Source organism: Stylophora pistillata, chromosome 12 (assembly GCF_964205215.1).
Source record: "Stylophora pistillata chromosome 12, jaStyPist1.2, whole genome shotgun sequence".
NCBI classification, from domain to species: domain Eukaryota; kingdom Metazoa; phylum Cnidaria; class Anthozoa; order Scleractinia; family Pocilloporidae; genus Stylophora; species Stylophora pistillata.
The window spans coordinates 458,332-476,182 of record NC_142530.1 but is presented as its reverse complement, the minus strand read 5'-3'; the positions used below and the strand labels follow the sequence as shown (position 1 = coordinate 476,182).

Sequence of the window (17,851 nt, the reverse complement as noted above, 5' to 3'; positions counted from 1 at the left end):
TGATAACTAAACTTGAATTGAATACAGGTTTTCAGCTATTAAAATTATAGGCCTGTGGTAAGAGGCATGAAATCAATGCTCAAGGGAGGCTGGCTCATGATAGTTGCAACCATGGAGCAAACTTGTATCTCCGAAGTTGTTATGAGAGGGCAATAGGAGCTTCAGGAGGAACAAATTTCCTCATGGAGGGGAATTGCTTTTTTCTTGAACATTTACAACAACTTCAAAAGTCTACAAAGTCAATGTAATGAGAAAACTGGGTACTAGAATTGGTGCTCTTTCCCATGCCCTATGCACTGTTATCCAAGATGGCGGCTTCATGAAGACGGTTTTACAATACAGCGTGGCTCTCAATAAATATCAGCTGGGAATCGGCTGAAATGTCAACATGACTGACCTCGATCCAGAGAGAGCCATACTACATATTGTGGTGGTTGGATTCCATCATCAGCGAGGATCTGAGGTAAAATGCGTCCCGGTAATTTGTTCGAAAGTACCAGCTTTGACTGAACAAAAATGCGACATTCTTTCCCCGTTTTCGTCGTTAATGATAATTTTATTTCCGTAACGCAGGTGGAGTTTTTATATCCTCCGCTCGGAAAGCAGAGAAATTCTCAATCTTTAATACTTCCAAGTGAATGGAGATTTCTGCCGTTTTTGGCTTTACCAGATGGAGCTCATAACTGTGAGCAAGGTATGAATTATACTGAAAACTCTTCATTTTATCGAGTGACGATATCATTATGTTAATGTATCGTGCATTTCAAACATCGCGTTTACAGCTCTTCCTTAATTATTAAGCTGTTTTACGTATTCGTAGTATTAAAGATATACATCCTGAAAGCTTTTTTAATCAAATAGTTGGGCAAGATTTCCGTAGAACCCCATACTACACTGTGCATTCAATTCTTGGACAAAGGAAAGCAGAGGCAAAACAACAGATTTCCTTTGGGACTACGGCTTTGTTTTTGATTGGTAGGGGGTTATACGGTAACCTTTCCAATAGCTGAATTTTATTAATTTGCAGACACAACTTTCTTCCATTTACCAAGTCTCAGCACGGCAGACATCGGGCAGAACCCACAATCAACTGTTTTTGGGATTTCTTGTTATAGGCAGATTGATAGTAAGGTTGGTACAACTAATTTCTCTAATTAAGCTGATGGTGAGTTGAAGGGAGGAGTATGTGAATAAACAAAGTTCAGACATGGGCACAAGCATTATGATTCCTGTTAGGGTATATCTGAAGAGGGCTGTCTTTGGTGACAGGAACACATTTCGACAACCTAAGCCAAATCTATCATCAATAAGATCATAATTTGAATAAGTGGTGTTGTAAAATTAAACTGAATATTCGAACTCACAGAGGATAGTACTTTTTCCTTATTAGGTTGGAGCATGTGTGAAGTGCTCGTTCAGCTCATATTTTGCTTCCAAAAAATTAGAGACAAGAATGAGACTTTTTGTAGTTTATGGTGAGTTTAGAATGAAGGTTTCTAATTCATTTTATGTTGAAAGGACTTAAAAATTAAAAGTGAAGATGTGACCAGAAGCACTGTACAGAAGAGTGTTTGTGTCCTGTCTTGCTTGGTGAGTATACAGATGACTTATATTAAGTGAATATTAACCTGCTGTTTACTAAGTGCCACTTTCATCCTGCAATGTACAGACTGTTTCAACTTAGCCTTCAGATTAAGTTTTATTTTGCTTTTTCTAACTAAGCTTAAAGCACAAAAATGCACATGATCTGTTGGCTAACTTAAATGTAGAAGATGAAGTAACTAAACACTGGGGGTCAGAATGTATCAAGTACAAAATATAGAGATGAATCAGTTGGAGTAGATATTTAAGTTTAAAGGAAGGAACTAGTAAAACAGGAGAAATTACCTTAGAGAGTGGTAAACTTTAGATTAAACTAATAATTTATCTAATTATTTCACAAAAACATTTATTTACATCTAAACAGGATGATAGTTTACAAAGCTATCAAAAATAATACCAGTGGAAGGATTTTCATAAAATTGACAACTGTCTTCTTCTCGCCAACCTGATTGATAAAGGCACCTAGAAGAATAATTGGATTGTCACAGTTTTCATTCATACTTTGGAGATCATAACAAGATAGGGACCTGGACACTACCTATGATTTGCGCGATAGGGGCGTGGTGTGAGCCGTTCATACCACATTGTTCTTGTTACATGTTCTCGTCATAGATAGGAATTTATCCATTTCACCGAGATGTTCGTTTAATAGAGATGAGCATTCTCGCTACAGAATGATGAGAACAAGTAACAAGAACAACATGTTATGAATGGCTCACACCAGGCCTCTATTGCACAAATCATATGTAGTGTCCAGGTCCCTATCTTGCTATAGCATTCTGCTCTAATCATTTTCAAGGTGAATTCTAATTATCTGACTCCATTACATGATGAAGATCAGTACAATGAAGACAATTAGTGAAAAACAATAATTCAAATTATTATTTAGCACAGAACTAGACAAACAATTAACAGTTACAATTATTTGATTGTTTTCTTTTTCTTGTTTCATCAGCCACTTTATGGATATTTAAGAGAGAAGCTGCAAGTTGCCACTAGAGTCTATTTCGAAGAGAAGGATTTCTCTCAAACAGGAATTCTAGAGGTACTTGATATCCACAGACTCAACTGTATTTTTTAACAATTGGTGAAAGCTTTGTAATGACTTCGTTGTTACTCTCACTCATAACTTAGTTTCTATCTTAATTTTATTGTGCATGATTTCAGGAACTATATAGAAATTTAAACACGACTATTTCACCAAGTCTGATATCAGAAGAATCTTTACTAACTGTTGGTGAGTTTTTTATGGTTTTTGATAATAATGAGTTGAGAAAAAATTCTAATTGTTTACAAGAAATTGGTTGTAAAATTTTTATATTAGACCATATAATTAGTAATGATATCGTGTCAATGCAATAGATTATTTTAATTCCAGGCTTTTTTAGTAACTGTTTTTTTCTTATTAGGTTTTTCTGCTGTAGAATTAGTTAGAAAGTTCAGACATGAGGTGAGTAAGATTAATTTTATCATGAACAACCACTTTTCAAGATAAAAATTAGTGATAATAATTTTGAACATTCAAAATTATTATCACTAATTTTTATCTTGAAAAGCTTTTCTAAAAAACTACTTATCAAAACAACCATTTGACATGTGAAATGTATGGAAATTTCTCAAAGCTAAAGAAAAAAATCTAGAATTGCTCATTGGTTTGTAAGAAAATAACTTTTATTTGATACTGAATGATGTACTTTAAATTTTCAGATTTTAACTCTTTTTAAACTGCTTCTTCTCGAAAGAAAGGTATGTGTTTGATGAAACTTGTGATTGTTGAGTACAAGTGGTCAACGATGCATAAAATGGCATGCTTTATTGTCATTTATGATATGCCTATTCTCTGGAACCTGTATTTAGCAGTCACCCTGACTGCCATTCCCCTCTGGGTTACCACTTAATACAGGTTGGACTTTAATTTTAAGGTAACCACCTCCCAGTTAGCTCAATTAGTTAGAGCGCTGGACTGTTGTGCAGGAGGTCGAGGGTTCGAGCCCCAGCCGAACCAACACTCAGGGTCTTAAAATAACTGAGGAGAATGTGCTACCTTTCTATAATATCAAGAAATGGACAGACATTCTAGCCTTCTCGGATAAGGACAAGTAAACCGTAGGTCCCGTCTCCTGTAATAATATATATTATTACAAAAACCATAGTCTGTGACAGTTTAAAGCTTTTCTTAGTTAATTTGGTTAGGCAGGGGATGTTAAAGAACCCACCCACGAGATTACTGTGATGTGGTCTGGCCTGTTTACTGGGAACTTGGGGGGGGGGGGGGGCGGGGTGTGGCCTTGTCATTGTTAATGTGGGATCCACTGTAATTGGCTAAAGCTGTAGTAGTCTCCCTGCCTGAGATAATTAGGTGAAGCTAAATATATATATATATATATACCATGTACCTTTAACTTCTTTATCGCAGGTCATCTTTCATGGATTTCCAGTTACTAGTATTTGCTCTCAGCTTCTCTCACTTGTTTCTCTGTTTCCAAGTAAGTATTTGATAAAATTTATTTAATACTTACAAAATATATTATTACAAAAACCAGTCTGTTATAACTATATTCACAGTTTAAAGCTTTTCTTCTTTTCCCTTCTTTTTTCTTTCTTTAGCACTTCATTAACATAACATAGTGCTAAAATTGTTGCCTGAAAAAAGCCTGAAGTGATTATTTTGTCCATTTATAATGATTAAGATATAGCAAGAAAGCATTTTGGTTTTAATTGCCACCTTTAGTTTGTGTCAGATGGTTATTTTTTCACTAGCAACTAGCAACTCAAAGATAAACCTCTTATTTACCCAGGCAAGGCACTATGTGGCAATTATTCTTAATAATCTCACCCTTAGCGTTGAACATAACGTACATGTAAGTCAGTACTCTTTTGTTTTTGTCTTTGGTAGAAATGATTCAGGGTGGCCTGGTGTATGCAATTCCCAGAGAAAATAGAATTTTTCAAGAGGATAAGTCGGAGAGTGTATGTATGTTTTATAGTGATATAAACACTTTGAGTTGTAACAGTCATTAAGAAAGGTCACCAGTCTTCCATTGTGTTAATGTATCACTGGTCTCATGTTACAGATTTCCTTTCTATAGTATATTTTAATTAACATTAGACACATACTCTTGGTTAGTTATTTCTGTTAAAGGATGTAGGGTAGCCACACCTTTTTTCTGTTGTTTACATATCAAAAACCATGGAAAATGTTTTCATAGTAAACTACATATATCTAAACAAAACAGAAATGAAAAAAAAAAAAAAAAAAAGAAACAAAACAAAACAACCGTAGCCCTAACCCTTAAGAGAATTAAGTTCAATTTGCATGATGGTTGAGTAAGAGTTTCAAAAATTTCCTGGAGGAATGTAAGATATAATATATTTTAATACATGACTATGTAATAAGTGATAAGATAATTTCAAGTGAAGCAAATGTTTATTGTTGTTTTATACTGAAACAGGATATTCATGTACATGAATGTGAACAGCTTGCTGTAGATTTATTTGGATTTCCTTTGGCAATCTTTACAAAAGTGAGTAAAGAGGATATTGCCTAATTTTGTATCAGTAATCACCAGCTAAAGATTCACTGTTCATTGTTATTTATTCCTTGAAAAATAGTTCCAATTTTGCACATGTCTTAAAAGAAATTCTTCATTTTTATCTCACTGCTCCTAAAGGTTTAGATATTATTCTTTTACTTTGAGACAGTGAAGAACAAATGAACTCCCATAAAAACTCCCATAAAATTATTCAACATCCTATGTTACACCAACATTACTGTCTTACAATGTGGTGTGAATGTTTCTACTGTTTACTCATTTTTTTTCCTTATAGAACTCTTTATTTCATCCTTACTTATCTTTGCAACAAATGGAACTTTTGAAAAGTTCTCATGTCAGAAGTTTTGTGGTTGGAGCATCAAATTATTTGTACAAACGACAAAAGGGATTATCAGATGTTTTAGTGGATGTGAGTACTATGCAGCTATCAGATGTTAGTATGAATCTATAAGGGTTCTGTCACAATAAGGCTATTAGCATTCAATTCTGCAATGGATTATTACAAAATGATTGATGTTCCTGTTTTGTTTTTCTTATGACATCTATTTCAGAATGTTTTTTAATACCAAACTTTCCTTGACCCTTTAACTCCCAGAAGTGATGAACATTTAACTTCTCCACATAATGTCAATGCATTGTTGGATACTTTTAAAGTTTTACTAAAGACACATCTTTTTAATTTAGCTTTCTATTAGTTCTTCTATTCATTCATATCTTACCTTTATTTTTTTCCAGAAAATTGTAAATTATTATTATTATTATTATTACTATCATTATTAGGATTAGCCTCATTGCTGTAAGATTTTTAATGTTGTAATGTGCATTCGATCATATCTTTTATTGCATGTTAGACTGCGCAATATAAGAAATAAACATTATTATTATTATTTAAGCAAACAGGTAATGAGAATACTCAAACTTGTCAGGTTGAGGTTGCTGTCTTGATTGAACACCAAATTCTCATAACTAATTTACAAGGAAATGTGTGGCAGCAAGAAGGGAGAATCAACAATCAGATCTTGAGAGTTCCAGGGTTACATGAAAATGTTTTGCATATTGCAGGGAAAAGGACAAAAATGTGAATTATATTTTGTCTGTTTGTTTTTGACAACAGCTGGAGAGTAGTAAAATTGAGATTCATGATCCTGAACTAAACGACCAGTTGTCATTATCAACCGCTGACCTAAGGTTTGCAGACTATCTAATTCATCACGTGGATGATCACACTGAGAAAGGGGAACAAGAAGCAGGTTGATTGTAGTGATTTTGACCCTATTAGAGATATTGCTAATGTATTTTAGTTTTGATTGTGTGCACATGTAATTCATTACTGCCACTGCAAATGAAAGAAAAATGTTTTAATGTCACAGTGATGATTATCAGGAAAAGGAATAGAAGGAAAGGTTCTACTAAGGATTGACTGAATGGTTTCAATGTATCTAAATACATATAGTTCACTTGTGCTCATACTTCCTTTCTATTTGAACAGCAGTCCCCTTAAAAATGTTTCCAGCAGACTAAACATTTAATTTACTGGTTTATTTAAATGCAGTGGAGAGAGTTAGCAGCTAAAACTTTTTCCATTGCCATGTCATTATTGGTGATCCAATTTAAAAAAATCCAAAGAAAGATGACAGGAGATACTATGAGCTTTAGCTTAACATGTTATCAAGGAGAAAGTCTCTTTTGCCTTTTACTGACTAAGGGTGGGATAAATACTTGTTCTGCCAATACGCACAGTGTTAATCTCTTGCAAAAAACAAGGTTATTAGGTCACTATCTCCTTAGATTTGGACATAAAACATTACTTTTTTGCGTAGTGTAGAATAAACTAACTGGATTTTCTTGGAAACTATTTTGAAAGAATCATATAGCTTTCATGAGAGTGATTCAGTTGAAATATTTTCCAGGAAAAACTAACTACATTCAGTCAGTTTCTTCTATATTATAGCTTTGGAACTGAAATGGACATTTTTGCATGTATTTCACTTAGCATTGAAACTAACTTACACAGAGAGCACCCCCTCTCTGATCAAGTCATTAAAAGTAACTTGATGAGAAAACTATTTTTTTCTGTTTTTTTTAGGCTGGGATGGGAGTGATGAGTGGATCAGAGCCCAGTTTAAATTATATCTTCTGTCATTGTTGTCAACCATTCAACACACAGGTTTGTGATCCTTTGTATAGTTTTGTTCATAATGTGGAAGCATTTGTCTGATACTCTTCTGTTTGCAGGGGGTGATGGAATGGCAAATTACAATGATAAATTCGTAGAGGCCTGGAAACAAACTACGAACTATCAAGTGTGGAGAGGAAAAGAACACACTGGGATTGATGATGTACATGCTGGGTAAAGTACACAGCATTTCCAAAGTTTTCTTTTAATGGCAAACCTTAAAACCAAGGGTAGTAACATTTTTAATCTTTTTTTGTTGACAGACATCCATTTCAAGGACAGATGGGGCTCTCAGACATTAAAATCAGACTCTCTAAGTAAGATGTTAGCTATTTATGTTGTTTGTAATTTAACTCTTTAGAAGTGTCACAGAGGAATTGTTTTAAATGATTTATTAGAGGTTATAAGTAAACTTCATTTGGGATAGACAGTGTAGTCTTTAAATTTTCTTAATATGTTCTATATATGTTTCTATATATGTTTGTCGTTTATAGTGTTATGCAGACAGAAAAGGGCCGTAGGATTGGTCATGCTGTGGCGGAAACTGGCAAAGTCGTAGGTATGACAACTATTAGATCCTCTTTAGTTGTAGGGACTGCACAAACTTGTTCCCAGACTTCTCCCCTAATCTTCCTCGGGGTATGAGTAAGAGAGAACTCCCACAACTAGGGAAAACATCAAAGCAGTGTAGAAAGTTATGATATTTTAAGTCTCTACTTTGTTTCTTAGGTGGGGCTATTAACAGCGCACGCTCATTTGTGACATCATGGTTCTCTGAGTTGACGCAATCATCTTCAGAGCAGAATGAGGAGGAGACTGGGGAGGGTAAAGGACCGGAAGAGAAAAATGAAGCAACAATTAATCAAGAGAAGAATGCAATGCTACACGAATGATACAGGGTGCAGAAATTTGAGATCAAATTTAGCAGTAATGCAGTCAGTAGGCTGATAATTACATAAAGGTATAATCCAAGCTTGACATGGAAAGATGACACAGTTGAGGAAATAAATCAGTTTGAATACATGTCCATATTAAATTATGGTATTGGAAAAGTATCTACTATAGCCAAAGTTGAGCAGAAGAGACCCCAACAAACTTTATTTTCTGTTCATTATTTATCACATCCATCAATATTATTATTACTATCATTGTTTTGCCCACATTGCTTTTTTTGCTAAAATGGAAAACATCTAAATTATTATGACAAATGGTAATATAGCTCATTAACCTTACCAAATAGACTTTAATCTTTTCACACTAGCAGCATAATAGCAGTTGTGTCAGTTGTGTTGTGTCAGCTGTGTGTACTGTAATAGAGCATATTTGAATTTTCCCCAATATGGAAACTGCACTAGAAATAACTTTGTTATAAATAGTACCCTGTGCTTTACTCAAGTAAGTTTGTCACAGGCACCAAACAATTATTTGATAATATGATAACCAAAAAACTTACACTATTAAACAAATCTTTAAATATTGTGACTAATACAATGGTACCACTGTAATGAATCCCTGAATAGGAAAGTAAAGTGATAATATAGAGTGATGCAAAATTTCCTGTTATATAAATAATAATTATTTTTTGTTAATGATACCAGAGGACTATATTGTTGCCGCAAAACTAGAAGTTACTAAATGAAATAAGTAGTGTTTTCACTGTGCCAGGTTTGCTGCTTTTTTAGTCTTCGTTGTTCATATGTTTTCTGTTGAGCGAACTGGTTAGAAAGTTGGTTCTGTATTCCTTTAGTTTTGGATTTTTCTTGCCATAATTAAAAAAAAATTGACCTAGTGTCAAACTTGTTCCAGGTTTTCATAGGTTTTGCTTTATTTTGTTCTGCGATAGGTTTAGAAAACTCGTGGCAATTATTTGCATTTTCCCACGCTTGAGAATGGCTATCCAGTTATGTATTCTCACTTTTGATTCTTATTGGCCCCTTTCAGTATCTTCCTCTTCTGATTGGCTGAAGTGATTACAGGAGATTTTATCTCGATACTTAATTGAACGGCGCTCTAATCATATGGCTTTGCTGAAAATGTGCTAATTATTTAAACCCGCTCAGTGGCCTGAATTCTCACAAAAGAACATTAGTTGTTCTTTCGACGTAAGTTTCCGCGGAATCTTCAGTTGATTCACAGCCGTCGGTGTGACTTTGAGAAGGAAGTCGCGAAATTTCTGGAACGTACCTGGTTGGACCAAACAAACTTTGAGTGTGTCGATACAGCCGCCATTTTCACGACGAATGAGATAAAAGGGATTCACCTCACATAGCGCGTGGTCCAACTGAAAAGAAATTAATTGAAAGTCGTACAAAAAATGGCAACAGACTGATCGTGAGGCTGGGTTACATAAACGCGATTAGGTGTTTAAGCAGTAATCAATTAATTGTCCAGAGAAATCATCAATTCGGTCTGTGATTGGTCCAGAAAACCATCGCCACAACAATCAATCGGATGCGAAACTAAAATCAATCACGATTTGGTCACCCGTGTAAGCAGGTTACCTGTTTTTACTTCGAGTTTTCATTGGCTGATGATGATGTCAGCCTTCTCTCTTATTGGTCTTTGAGTTTGGATTTAGTTTCTCAACATTCAGTTGAAAACTGCTTTATTTACATCGACAACGACAATATAATGATAATGATATATAAAATTATAATGAGGTATAAAATTGTAATGATAGTGAGAACAATAACTATAATCCTAACGACGATGGTGTGAATAGACACGGGCCTTGCTAATGCATTTATCCTTGCGGTATCTTCGTCAGTAGTAAGTCCAAATTTCACAACACCAGGAAGAAACAAGAGACACAGGGTTAGATTTCATTCTTACCTTTCGAGAAAGCACCTCATTTTCTTTTGAGTCTCGAGTTGCACTAAGCTCCAAGAAAATTATATAAAATGGCTTGACACCATCAAAGTCTGCCTTGCATTTTTGGCCAATAGTTTCCAAAACGAAATCCATTTTCTTCGGGATTAATTCCAACAGAATGCTCTCTGCGCATGTGTAATCCACGAAGTTAAATTTCTCGCCTTTACCTCGGAGCACATTCGTGAGTGCTTCGTACATCATCGTCTCAGTCGTTTTCTCCGAGCGCATGTTTAATAGCTGACCTTGTCTGTACTGAAACTCCACCACCGGGCAACTGTTGTGAAAACGGACAACTTTCACCACATCTCCGATCCTGTAACGGTACAAACCGCTGAGAGTCGTTACCACGAGTTCATACGAGCAACCGGGTTCGAGTTCCTCACCGAACAGCGTCTGTAAATAATATGACGTGTGTTAATAGTTTACTTAATGGCCCTTATTTGGAATGTCATGCATCGCTCCCCCAGAGATAACCTTACGGTTCTTTTTGGGGATCAGGGACAGTATGTGACATCCGGTCGGCTGTGGGGATGACTTATGATAAGACTGACCTAAGTGAAGGAAATCTGGTATAATTATTACCAGATGTAAAATGTGTTTAGTCGTACTATAGGAGAAGCACAACTACGGGCAAATTATAACAAAAGAAAATATAATCATAAGCCAGTGAGAACTCAAAGTTAAAACAGCCGGGGCAACAAACTAAAAGCGCGGGAAAACGCAGGTGATCAAATCACAATTGGTATTCGTTTGGCGTCCCATTGGCTGAGAAGATGGCCTAAGTTTTCTGGACAAATCACAGAGCAAGATTAAGAAAACCAACTAGTACCGGATCAATTTCGCCGACACTCAATCGAAATTTGGTCTAACCACTTCAAACGATCGTCTTATCTCCAGTTTTACTTATTGTGCGATACCGCAGCCTAATGTCTTGCTTTACTAGCCAGAAAAAAAAAAAAAAAAAAAATGAAGCGGTGGCGATCTCCCGCTTCGTTTGTGTGAGGGTGTGATTGTGCTTATTCTCAAATGAAGTGTCATTTCGTGGCTTCAACATGAGAAACAAGAAAACTCTTTGAAGTACCTTTGGTTGTTGTTCGTGGGTACGCTCCAATGGTATGAATTCAAAGAACATCGAGCGAGGTGCCAGGAGATAGCAAGATTCCGTTGTTAGTGGCCATAAGTTCACTCCAATCAATCCTTCAGTGGCTCCATATATGGTAGAACACAGTGCCACACCCTTGAGATAGCGCTCCCGTAACTGCATGGCATAAAGTTCAGAGGAACCTTAAAAAGGGAAGAAGATACAACATGTGAATTTTCTCTTTTTTCGATATGCCAAACATGCCGCAAGTCATCCTCCTAGTAGAGAGAAACAGTGCCTTACGAGTGCACCCAGCCTCCTAGCCCCGTTTATACATCCAAGTTTTTGTTTGTGCCCCAAAAAGGCTAGACATTTTCTTTCTAAACCAAGTTGTTTCTCTCTCTCACGGTGGTTTTTTTTTTTTTTTTTTTTTTTTTTTTAATGTTATGCCCCACCCCCTCTGCCAAAAAGCTTTTTTAACTGAGGAGAGGGCACTGTGTGAGGGAGACTGCTACTCTGTGTTTAGTGTAAGTTTTGATGGCTCAACGATGGTCGCAATAACAAAATTTTTTAAGTAGATATCAGTCACATGATGAAAACTGACAGCCTACAAATTCGAAACAGTAGGCAGCAGAGCATGTGACAATATTTTGACCAGAACTTACCCGACATTACCCCATGTACATATGCTAGGTGTGGCCAAATTCTCCTGGCGATTCCATCAAAACCCTTCTGAAACTCCTCTCTTAGTTCATTTGCTCGTTGTTTATCCGGCTTTAGCTTTAAAAGCTTATTTAGCTCTCTTGGAAATAAGAGGCAGACGAAGAAGAAATAATTAGTTATGATCATACAACAAAACAAAAGCAGTCGATATTCTCAAGGAACGTTTCGGTTGAATTCGTAATACTTACGTTCGAACTCCATCTGTTATTTCAAGATCAGCATTGATTTCACCTTTCTCCAAGTCTTGCACCATTAATTTCCAGTTTTTCTCAAGGAAGACGAAAACCCCGTGAATCCAGAACGCAAAGTTGCCTAGAATGGCACCCAGGTCTCTATCTCTTAGTGCAAACAACACGTGAATGTAAAGTCCAGCGGGTTCGGACGGGACGTCAAGGTGCACTCGGGGAGTGGACAGGGCGTGCAGCTGTAAGGAAGGGGCTAAAGTTGAAGGTCCAATGGGAATCCCTCCTTCCGAGTACCTGACTTGAGGAGCGTGGAACAGTTTAAGGGACTTCTGTAAATTATCCGCCTATAGAAATATAAATCATGTTGCAGGTTTTCTGGCAAAGAGGGATCAATCGGTAATGGACGCTCGATATGGAAGTTCAAAATACATGAATTCAATAATTTGCGTGCCGTCAGCCATGCTACTAAATTGCGTGCCCTTGGCTTATTAATTGCTCAGAAGTCGTCACATAACTCATCCAACTTAGTTATGCGGTTGTCAGCTGTAAAATTAGATTTGGAAATGAGATTTTAAATGCGAAGGTAGAGATTAAAATTTTATACATTTCTGTCTACTCCATAATCTCTTAGGACTCGCGTGGCTACCCGCACGTGCATAACCCGTCGCCTTTCGTGTCAATCTTGTGCCCCAGAACCATCTATTGCGCATGACTACTTTCTGTTGCGTTCCAAAATCGAGATTTTGGCCATGAAAGCTAACCACACGGAAAAGGATAATTTCTAAACTGATATGATAAAACTCCATGAAAGCATAGCTAATAGAGGGGACAAGTAACAAGAAAATAATACCGCAAAAAGAGGAAAGTTTTGATTTTCTTTTCATCGTGTGGAGAAATGTTATTATCTGGAGTGATTACTTCTACTCACCTGGGGTAGAACGTTAAACAAAGTGTGATAGAGTCCCACAGAGAATCCGTACTCCACGAATGCTCTGGAGTTGTCTCGTGTCTTGGGAATAAGACAACTTTTTCCTGTTGTCCCGGATGTTACTGCCAACATCCAAGGATCTTGATTGGTCAGTACGTTCGTCTTTCCTTGAGCAATTTCATCTGGGGTGAAAGGAAAGTTGTAAACTCGGTTATAACGTTTGCTTTGATGATTTATGGTAGAGGCTTTTTGATACTCAATAATGAACTCACAGAAGTAAAACATCTTCAGTATAACCCGAGAGTGTATACCACTGAAACAGGGAAGTTTGTTTTGAGTACCAGTGTTTTGATACCCAACGTAGTGATAAGCTTTGTTTAAATAAATCTCAAGTGTTTCCTTCTTGTTATTTTATGTTTACAAAGTATTCTCCTGAGCCCACAGATGCGGAAAACATTCCTTAGACTGTGAAAATTAGCTAGAAGTTAGATTTGGATCTTAGTTGTAAATTCTACTTTTAGTAATAAAGTTAAGGTTCATCGAATATTTAACGAGAAAGAGACATCACGTCTTCTTGTCTATCTCTCCCTTGCCCGTCAAAGCAGTTAAGAAGCAATATAAACAATCGAAATTCTTATCTCTTTCATTCTTGCAAGAATATCTATATATCAAGTGCTGTTGTGAAAAGGTCAAAAAATTTTGGCGTAAATTGTTCGTGAAAAAGAACAGATCAACGAATGACACAAATTTTCTGTATTGACCAGGATTACGCTGTAATTGGCTAAGGGCATGGGTCGCACTTGGCAAAGTTTGGTGTGAATGTGGTCACTTAAATGTAAAATTCTGTCATCGGGGCACATTGTGTAATGCGACCCTAACTTTTCCAGTTAGGAAAAACTTTGAAAACCGGCCAAAACATCAAAGACGCCGCAGTGCTTGGGTGGGGCAGGTAGATTTCGGAAAACTCGGGCTAAACAATAGCTATCACAGCGGTAACTGTCAACACTTGTCAGTAAACAGCAAACGACTCGACTGGTCGCAGAACTGACCAGGCATATGGCGCTCGAAGTAATCTTCGCTGACGTCGATTTCTCGCTCTAATCATAGCGGCAGTCAAAACAAATAAACAGGCGTTAACCCATATTTCATAGATCATACGAAAGACAAAAAAGTGCTCGTGATTTAACTGAATAAGAAGAATAAGCATCACCGTGATCGTTATTAATAATGCTTCAACGGGACGCATTTTGTTTAACGTTTGTTTTCCTGTTTCAGCTCACTGCTCTCTCCCCATAGCACGTCGATAAACGTGTGTCTGGTTTATCAAAGTGTCATCACTGACATTTTTTTCACCTAGTGCGACCCTTTCCGGTTGCGATTTCAAATTTTCTGTGGCTTTTTTGCCGGCAAAGTTGAAAACTTTGCCTAAGTGCGACCCATACCTAATCCGTTTTTCATGGTATAAGTTTCTTAGAACATTTTCCAGAGTTTTGAATTCTCATTTCTGTTACGGGACCAAAAAATCAGTTTGTTTGTCTCTGCTCCAACCAAAATACATTTCTTGAATGTTTCGAATGATCATTTCTTTCTTTTCTTTTTTTGTACATAACTAGCACTAGTAGAAAGCCCCAAGCTTCACCATGTAAAATACTTCTTGCTTGTAAACGCCTTTTGTATTACACCTAGCAAGATAACGCAAATCTACTTTCCATGAACGATCACTGCTGGATAAAATCGGCTTCAAAGTCTTGCGTCCCTAGCTTGGGAGGGATCAATGACATTCATAATATTGCTAATCCTCTCGCGCAAACCCGTATACGGCATAGCTATTACAGTCGTTTCTTGCAGACTGTTCTATTATCACCAAAAATATCGTTAATCAATCTACCTACCCACAAACGCTTTGTAGTGATCATACTTGGTGATGGGATGAACATCAGTAAAATCCCGGCGGCTCGTTATTTCATTGAACTTGAATTCTCTACCATATCTAGTCTTGGAGTTTTTCTTGAGAATGTTTAACAAAAATGTTTCTTGAACTTGGGGAAAACTTTTTGTGTCTTTTTCCAGGCGTCCTCTTGCTCTAGCTCCCAAGAGATACACAAAGCGATTGATAAAGAAGTGGACCAGTAAACTCCGAGCAGAGTGAAATTTGCTCCGACGTTTTTTCCAGATCTGAGCGACAACAGAAAGTAGGAGACCACCGACAAAAATTACAACAAACAGCGAAATATACAACATCATGCTCTGACGTTTAAGTGGTAAATTCCACCTCTGCGTTGAACCGGTATGGCTGTTGAGCTTTCTTCTTTTTTTTTTAAAACGCTTTTTTCAAGCGTCTACTGAGTCACGTTTGCACTTCTGTAGCTCCGGAACTTCTATGACGTGTTAAGTTCATTGAATCAATTTAAGGTGGCTAAAGGTCAAGAGTGCACCCGTTGTGAAGATGCCCAGCAGTTCTCCTTCAAATTAATCGGTATCCAGCCAGCTGGCGGGTGTTACGAAAACTAAAAAATGTCTACAAAGTCGAATTACGACCGTGGACATGAAATTAAGAACCCACAGAAAGCTCATATTCGATCAATCGAGCAAAAACACTGTTGTACTACCAATATGGGGGAGCACTAACATCAATTTTATCTGTTTCCGAACAAAGGAGTTAATACATATGATGTACGATCCTCGCAGTAGATAGCGCTATCGAAGCAATAGCGAAAATCAGACCTGAAAAAAAAATCAGGCCTGTACGGGATTCGAACCACTGACCTCTGCGATACTAGTGCAGCGCTCTACCAATTGAGCTAACAAGCCAACTGGTATATATTTCGTTGTATGCTCATCGTGCATCATGTGTATCTAATACCGCAGTTCAAAATATTTGAAGTTCATATATTTCGTTGTATTTAAAGGAGTTAATCACCGACACCGGAAATCGCCATCAGGTATTCCTTGCGACACCCCAAAGTTTGTTTTCCAATTTGTCCTGGCCGTTGTCGATCACTTCTTGCGTAAAAACTTACGAAACCTGTGAAGTGGAACTAGGGTGGCTACTGTTGCTTGCGATATTATCCGTCGGCAAAACGTAGAAGTCAGTAAATGTGACCGATTCTGCCAGGAAAATTTTATTGTCTGGGGCTTGGACTTGTCAGGAGAGTTTCCTTGACAGCTGGATTACAACCCATGTTGTGAAACCATATGTGAAGACATCACGTTTTTTTCTTCGCTTTTCTGTCACATTGTCACATTTCTTCGCTTCGTGGTGTTACAGTAACACGAAAAATCTAACCGGATTTATTATCGAATAGGAGCTCTCTGTGGGCTCTTGATTTAATGTCAACGTGCAACCGCCTAAACCCATCCTCGGAGACCCAGGGGCTGAGTCGATTTCAAGTAAGGGCATGAAGAGCCCCTGGGGACATTGTCTTACAAGACTAGTTCCAAACGGTCGCAGTCGTTCTGCCATCTTATTGGTGCCAGAAAATCTTTGTGTTTTTCTGCCCAATCAGAGTGAAGTGTGCTTTAGAGTCCTTTCGTGTGTTTTAACACGGACATATACTAGTAGCTCAGTTGCACGCCATGTTCGTTTGGACCGTGCGACGGAGATTTGCTTGAGGTGAAAAGTTTCATTCTCAGCACATAATGTAAGAGAAATCGATCAGATTGTCCGCGAAAATCTTACCGGAAATTATACTGAATACTTTCACAGGTATCACTAGAGAACGTGTTTTAAAGTTTGCGAGGTTTGTATACAACGCGATGGCTGCAGTCATTGATATGTCGCTTTAACCGTTAAACGAGATTTAAGCTTAAATCTTTCTAGATTTTTTGCATAATTTGCTGTGACTGAAACTTTGCCAATCCCGTGAAGTTATTTCATCGCACGGGCCACGGAGGTATGTCGAGCAACTGGCGCTTTCGCCTACGTTACGTAGCTTTCTGCTTTCTGTGCGCGCCAAAATCTAATCTAAGTAGTAAAGTCGTTCACAATACGGCCAAGGTTTCTGAGAACGTTAAGTTCGTGGACGACCTCCTGCAAGTGCTAAGAGAAAACTTAGCTGTGTGTCCGGTTAGCTAATTAAAATCTGGACAAAAACTTAGCGAGAACATCGTGGGAAGGAGAGATGTTTTCGAGCAGTTACCGAAGGGGTTTGGAAAGAGTTTAATCTTTTAACTGCTGCCCAGAGTGTTGAAATTCTTGAGCTAGGAAGGCCACGGATTCTCTTCTTGTTCCTTGGTCATTGTCATTTCACCTCTTCTGTCGATTGTTGAAGACCAAGTTAAATACCTTTGATCATTGGGAATCGATCCGATGCTGTTTTCAGTGGGAAAAACAAAACCAAAGACCAAGAAATATTGGATGGAAAGGGCGGGGTTGCTTTATTGCAAATGTCAGTTTAGTAGAACAGGGTCATCTACCCACATCTAATAAGCAAAAGTTTCCATGCTTAGCTTTTCACTTTTTTTCAAGCGAAGATGAGATTAGATTTTGGAACGCACAGAAAGTTGCGCAAGTACCAGTTGCTCGACATACCTGCGTGGCCCGTGCGACGAAATGACTTCACGGGATTGGCAAAGTTTCAGTCACAGCAAATTATGCAAAAAATCTAGAAAGATTTAAACTTAAATCTCGTTTATCGTTTAAAGCGACATATCAATGACTGCAACCATCGTGTTGTATACAAACCTCGCAAACTTTAAAACACGTTCTCTAGTGATACCTGCGAAAGTATT

The 17,851-nt window shown here is 37.4% G+C and overlaps 2 protein-coding genes across 2 annotated transcripts; one reads left to right on the top strand and one right to left on the bottom strand.

The window, feature by feature from the left end:
* Positions 1–126: 126 nt before the first annotated feature.
* Positions 127–9,143, top strand: LOC111327419 (late secretory pathway protein AVL9 homolog). Its single transcript, XM_022931596.2, has 18 exons — positions 127–463; positions 574–694; positions 1,028–1,131; positions 1,519–1,590; positions 2,558–2,647; positions 2,770–2,839; positions 3,012–3,052; positions 3,310–3,348; positions 4,019–4,088; positions 4,499–4,572; positions 5,055–5,126; positions 5,431–5,565; positions 6,271–6,406; positions 7,243–7,323; positions 7,392–7,506; positions 7,596–7,649; positions 7,827–7,891; positions 8,062–9,143. Exons 1-18 carry the CDS (start codon positions 389–391, stop codon positions 8,223–8,225), a joined length of 1,578 nt encoding a protein of 525 aa, XP_022787331.2. The 5' UTR covers positions 127–388; the 3' UTR covers positions 8,226–9,143.
* Positions 8,390–16,698, bottom strand: LOC111327418 (uncharacterized). Its single transcript, XM_022931595.2, has 7 exons — positions 15,013–16,698; positions 13,121–13,302; positions 12,196–12,536; positions 11,950–12,086; positions 11,285–11,487; positions 10,165–10,596; positions 8,390–9,613 (listed from the first exon to the last, which is right to left on the bottom strand). Exons 1-7 carry the CDS (start codon positions 15,362–15,364, stop codon positions 9,389–9,391), a joined length of 1,872 nt encoding a protein of 623 aa, XP_022787330.1. The 5' UTR covers positions 15,365–16,698; the 3' UTR covers positions 8,390–9,388.
* Between the last annotated feature and the right edge of the window lie 1,153 nt (positions 16,699–17,851).

Excerpts from the sequence above, each read along its gene's own strand:
- LOC111327419 (XM_022931596.2), top strand. The coding sequence starts at position 389 with ATGACTGACCTCGATCCAGAGAGAGCCATACTACATATTGTGGTGGTT. Across the intron at positions 3,053-3,309 it reads TTAGAAAGTTCAGACATGAG|ATTTTAACTCTTTTTAAACT; the intron begins GTGAGTAAGATT and ends TTAAATTTTCAG. Across the intron at positions 7,892-8,061 it reads GGAAACTGGCAAAGTCGTAG|GTGGGGCTATTAACAGCGCA; the intron begins GTATGACAACTA and ends TTTGTTTCTTAG.
- LOC111327418 (XM_022931595.2), bottom strand. The coding sequence starts at position 15,364 with ATGATGTTGTATATTTCGCTGTTTGTTGTAATTTTTGTCGGTGGTCTC. Across the intron at positions 11,488-11,949 it reads TGTACATGGGGTAATGTCGG|GTTCCTCTGAACTTTATGCC; the intron begins GTAAGTTCTGGT and ends TCCCTTTTTAAG. Across the intron at positions 9,614-10,164 it reads ATGAGGTGCTTTCTCGAAAG|TTGGACCACGCGCTATGTGA; the intron begins GTAAGAATGAAA and ends ATTTCTTTTCAG.